At 38.2% G+C, this 4,823-nt stretch overlaps 1 protein-coding gene across 1 annotated transcript; it reads left to right on the top strand.

Annotated features, from left to right (window-relative positions):
- Nucleotides 1–3,271: 3,271 nt before the first annotated feature.
- LOC145788375 (hyaluronidase-1-like) lies at nucleotides 3,272–4,570 on the top strand. The gene has a single exon (XM_082600147.1). The coding sequence runs from the start codon at nucleotides 3,272–3,274 to the stop codon at nucleotides 4,568–4,570; it is 1,299 nt and encodes a 432-aa protein (XP_082456273.1).
- The last annotated feature ends 253 nt before the right edge of the window (nucleotides 4,571–4,823 follow it).

Here is a 4,823-nt window from a genome sequence, read left to right as displayed (position 1 = left end):
TTGGACCCCGACCATCTCCTCCATGCAACACTCAAGAGACCACCACCTATAAAGCAGCGGTTGAAATCAAGACGCCCCTTTGTGCCTGCCGCACAACAACTCCTTAAGAACGCAGAAGAACTTGGTTTAAGTGCGGCACACTGGACGAACCACATGTGGAACACGGAGTGGCAAAATCACACCTCCACGCTCCGTGACTTCATACCCGACGCCGATCCCCGTCCACCAGGGATGTCCCTCGCAAGGCTTGCATGGGTCAGGCTTAACCGCCTGCGAACTGGCGTCGGCCGCTTTCGTTCGGACATGCACAAGTGGGGCCTGGCTCCTTCATCAGAATGCGAGTGTGGTGCCACGGAACAGACCGCAGACCATGTCATCCACCACTGCCTAATCCACCGGCCTCCACACGGTGCGCATGGTCTGAGAATCCTGGACGACGAGACTGCTGAGTGGCTGAAGATTTCCTGCCCTCCAATCTAGCCTGGAAACATCGCTCATACGCCATCATCATCATCATCATGCACAAATGAGGGATGGCTCCATCCGCAATCTGTGAGTGTGGCAAAGAGGAACAAACCACAGACCACACCATCTGTAACTGCCAAATGGTGTGCGTAGTCTGCTTGAACTGGATGACGAATCAATAGACGAATCAAAGGATTGCTGCTCGACACTTGCTCAAGCATCTAAACTGCATTGCCACTGCCCAAGAGTGGTAAAAGACAGAGCCCTTGACCCCTGGAGTAACAAAGAAGGTTTAAACAAAGAAGAATCGACAATATTGTTCTTGTTGGAATTTGGAAACAGTTTCCTGTGTTCAGTAACAACTTGCAAAAGAAACTGAAGTTGGTGCTCATCTTCAGTTAAGATTTTGTTAAAATCCTGGATTAGACTCAGAGCAACTCCTCTCTGCTCTGTCATTCACTACTGAAAATCCCTTCGCCATGTGTAAAGCTTGAATAAATGCACCATCTTCAGTCTAATGAGCAAGATCCTTTGAAAGTATAATTATTGCTTCATCTTCACTCAACAGCTGAAGAAGCCATTTTGAATTAGAGGTGCAATACTGTTCTAGACCCTTATTGCTAAGAAACGCATCTACTTTGATGCTTGGTCTCCTTGGTGGTGTATCATCTAACATGGTTGCCACTATTATCTTTTTACTTTCCACAGACAATCGAGAGTCAAACTAGTCCAACCATTTCTTCGGACAGATACCATAAATGCAGACCAAGCTTTTTGCATAAATTGCCTTCGCCATCCAACAAGTGCGATGCATAGCACCTGAAGCTTGAAAGCGGATTCCACGCTCAGGAGTTTCTCCAAGGAATATGATAAAAAAACGGGCATTTTAGCTATGCATGAATGCATAAAAGTTTAAGAATACTTATTTCGTTTATTGCTTAACCAGTTTTACAGGTTAGTTTATGAACTTTGTTTATTGAATAGTTTGGGCCACAATACTTGTTTAGCACTGTTTTGTGCTAGAATACCGAAAACAGGTTTTTTCTAAATAACTGCTTTTCTACTCAAGATAGACGCAATCACTGTTCAGAAAGCAGATAGGAAATCATGCTTTCTGCATCTTTTGACACAAAAACCGTATCTCTAGCTCAAGCAGTTTTTGAGATATGCAGGTTTGGTATTTTGGAGGAGGGCGCAAAATTTTAGAGGGGGAGGGCCACCTCTAAATCAATTTGAAATTCAAAAATTTTTTACAGGTGTTATTTTTTCTTACAACCTCACCTTTTATAAGGGTGTCCCACACAAAATTCAAATTTTTTTCATTTTTTGCCAAATAAGAGCCACCTTAATATATATGGCACTGTTGAAACAAAATAACTTGACTTGTGTTCGCACTGTGTGCTCAGCATACTCGCTGTTTTAAAAAAGCTACCAAAATCAAATTTTGCTTGTAAACAGACAGAAGCATGTTCTTTAAAATGGTGATATTGTTAAAAATGTTTGTAGCATTTTATAGCCTGGAATGTATTTGTGTCGATAGACGAGAACTTGTGCTTTGCAACGATGGTTCCTTTGTTAAAGTTGAAGTAGAAACAAGCAAATTGCCGTACAACTGATGAGTCTGATGTAATAAAGCTTTTGCCAGGTTTGCTGCTATTTGCATAATTCACCCTATTTTTTTAGATTTTTTAGTCAATTCTCTTGTATGACATAATGATGACATCATTATATTTTTGACCTGAGAGGATACTTGTTATATATAATTATATCAGCTCCAACAAATGTTTGAATCGAACTGCGACAACTGTGTGAATCTCATCTGTGTTTTTTTCTTTGCTGAGACTTTGAAGTTACTTGAAAAAATTCTGTATTATAATTTTTTATTTATTTTGGTGGTTTTCCTGAGAAAAGTTAGAACAGACAAACGTTTCTTCAACGTTCATCAGCGAAACTCAACCTTGCAACACCCGGCCGCAGACATCTTTTATTGCACACTAGCACGCGTTCAAAAATAACGCAAAACAAAAATACAGTATTTATAACGGAAAGGAATAAAAACAAGTAAGAATAACCAAATAAAAAAAACATGTTATGCTCTAATTGTTCGCAATTACAAAACGATTTAACTCCTCAACAATTTCACCGCTCACGTTGTAGCGTGCTCGCTTCGTGTTACTGTGCCAGTACGCATATGCCGCGTCATAATTGAATGTTTTGTATGATGCAGCATTTAACCTCAAACGCATAAGCTTATCTGCAGTTGAACAACTTAAGCGGACATTTTGACCGAATTGACGATAAACTTTTTCGGACGTTTTGACTGAAATGACTATATTTTTTTCGGACATTTTGCTAAAAATCGGTCAATGACTGATAAAAAATCTCACTGCCTGGGTACCATGCAGAAAAAAAATAGGAAGTGGCTATTTTTCCACACTTAATGCCATGGTTACAATCAGATGTTGCCAGAGTTAGGATTAAAGTTAGAAAGGGTTAGAGTTAGGAATAAGATTTGGGCATTGATACTTTTATTCGAAGTGCCTATATTTGCAATACTGGTTAACTGTGATTGCGATCAAACAGCATTGTGTTGTCAGGGTTAGGCTTTGCTCTCTGCCAAGGATTTCAAAATTTCTTACACCACAAGTTTTTATTTTTCAAAGTTTTCAACTTTTCTTAAATTTAGGAAAAATCCCTACTATTGCTGTGGATGCCGCCACATCCATTTTTATCACAGCAAGTGCTTTTCCCAGCTTTGCTAAGCAAGAATGTGTTTTTAGTGTGAGTCTTACTTAGTGTTTTTGGAATGTTACTACAAACTAAATGTGTTCTTGTTGTGACTTCTGTTTTTGTCTGCAATGCCAACTTGGAATTATACCCTGTGATTAAACCAAACATTTTACATCCTCCTATTCCTACCCGGCCTTTTGTTTGTGTTTGGAACTCATACACAGAACCTTGCATAGAAAAATACAACACTTCAATTGATCTATCATATTTTGACATAATTTCAAACAATCGCCAAGCTAAATTTGGTGAAAAAATGGTTATATTTTACAAAGCTTTTCTTGGTCTTTACCCTTATTTTAATGACAACGGATATCCTATTAATGGGGGAATTCCTCAATTTGGAAATTTATCTGCTCACCTTGAAAAGTGTAAAGAATGTATTAATGAGATTATCCCAAATCAAGATTATGAAGGTTTAGCTGTTATAGATTGGGAGTCATGGAGACCATTATGGACTCGTAATGGTTGGGGTAAAATGAAAATATATCAAACTGCTTCAATTGCAAAGGTGAGAAAGGAACACTCTGGATGGTCTAAGAAACAAGTACTAGGTAAAGCAAAAAAAGAATTTGAAAAGGCTGCAAAACAGTTTTTTATGCAAACATTGCAACTGGGTGTAAAGATGAGGCCAAAAGCAAAATGGGGTTTTTATCGCTTTCCAGATTGCTCTAATAATGATAAGATTGGTACTAACTTGACTTGCCATACAGATACTATGCAAGATAACAATGAAATGAAATGGCTATTTGATGAAAGCACAGCTTTGTACCCTTCTACATATTTGGGAGTTTGGTTCTGGAATAAAACAAAAGCTGCCAATTATACAGCTAATCGGATTGGTGAAGCAACGAGAGTTGACAAAAATCGATCTGGAAACTGTAGCATTCCTATTTATGCTTACAATAACATTGCGTACAGAAAGACAAGTCAATTTCTTCTTTTTAAAGATGTAGTGGATAGTTCTGGCATTGCTGCTGTACAAGGGGCATCTGGCACTGTGATATGGAGTCATGACATATCAAGTTCCAAAAAAAGATGTGAAGAAGCAAAGCATCATGTTGAAACAATACTTGGTCCTTACTTAAAATTGGCATCTGACAGTGCAAGTGAGTGCAGTATGCTAATTTGCAATGGTCAAGGTCGCTGCATTCTCACACAGCCGTTTTTGTCTGAAATAACCCAACCTTTGCCAAATTTAATGAAATTATTTTTAAAAAAGAGTGGCAGAGAGACTATGCTAAAACAGCAAAATTTAAGGATATTGTGCCAATGTTATGATGGATTTTATGGGAATTTGTGTCAGTTTGTCAACTGAGTTTTGAGTGCAATATTTATTCACAAGGGTTGTTTATAACATGTAATTTTCAATTACTTATATAATTAAAAAATTTTGTGTATGTCATATTCAGGTTAGTTTTATTCAAACTGTATTTTGCACATAGAATTGATGTTAATCCATTATTATCAATTATTATGATATCCAGTCTTATGCATTTTCAACTGTTATGTGCAGACAGTTAGGCGCCGGTCAAATAGGCACTCACACTGTGGCGTCAGGATATTTAGGT

Source organism: Aplidium turbinatum, chromosome 2 (assembly GCF_918807975.1).
Source record: "Aplidium turbinatum chromosome 2, kaAplTurb1.1, whole genome shotgun sequence".
Taxonomy (NCBI): Eukaryota; Metazoa; Chordata; class Ascidiacea; order Aplousobranchia; family Polyclinidae; genus Aplidium; species Aplidium turbinatum.
This window is presented reverse-complemented; position numbering and strand designations above follow the sequence as displayed.

Bases quoted from the DNA above. Each gene is read 5' to 3' on its own strand.
- LOC145788375 (XM_082600147.1), top strand. From the start codon at position 3,272: ATGTTACTACAAACTAAATGTGTTCTTGTTGTGACTTCTGTTTTTGTC.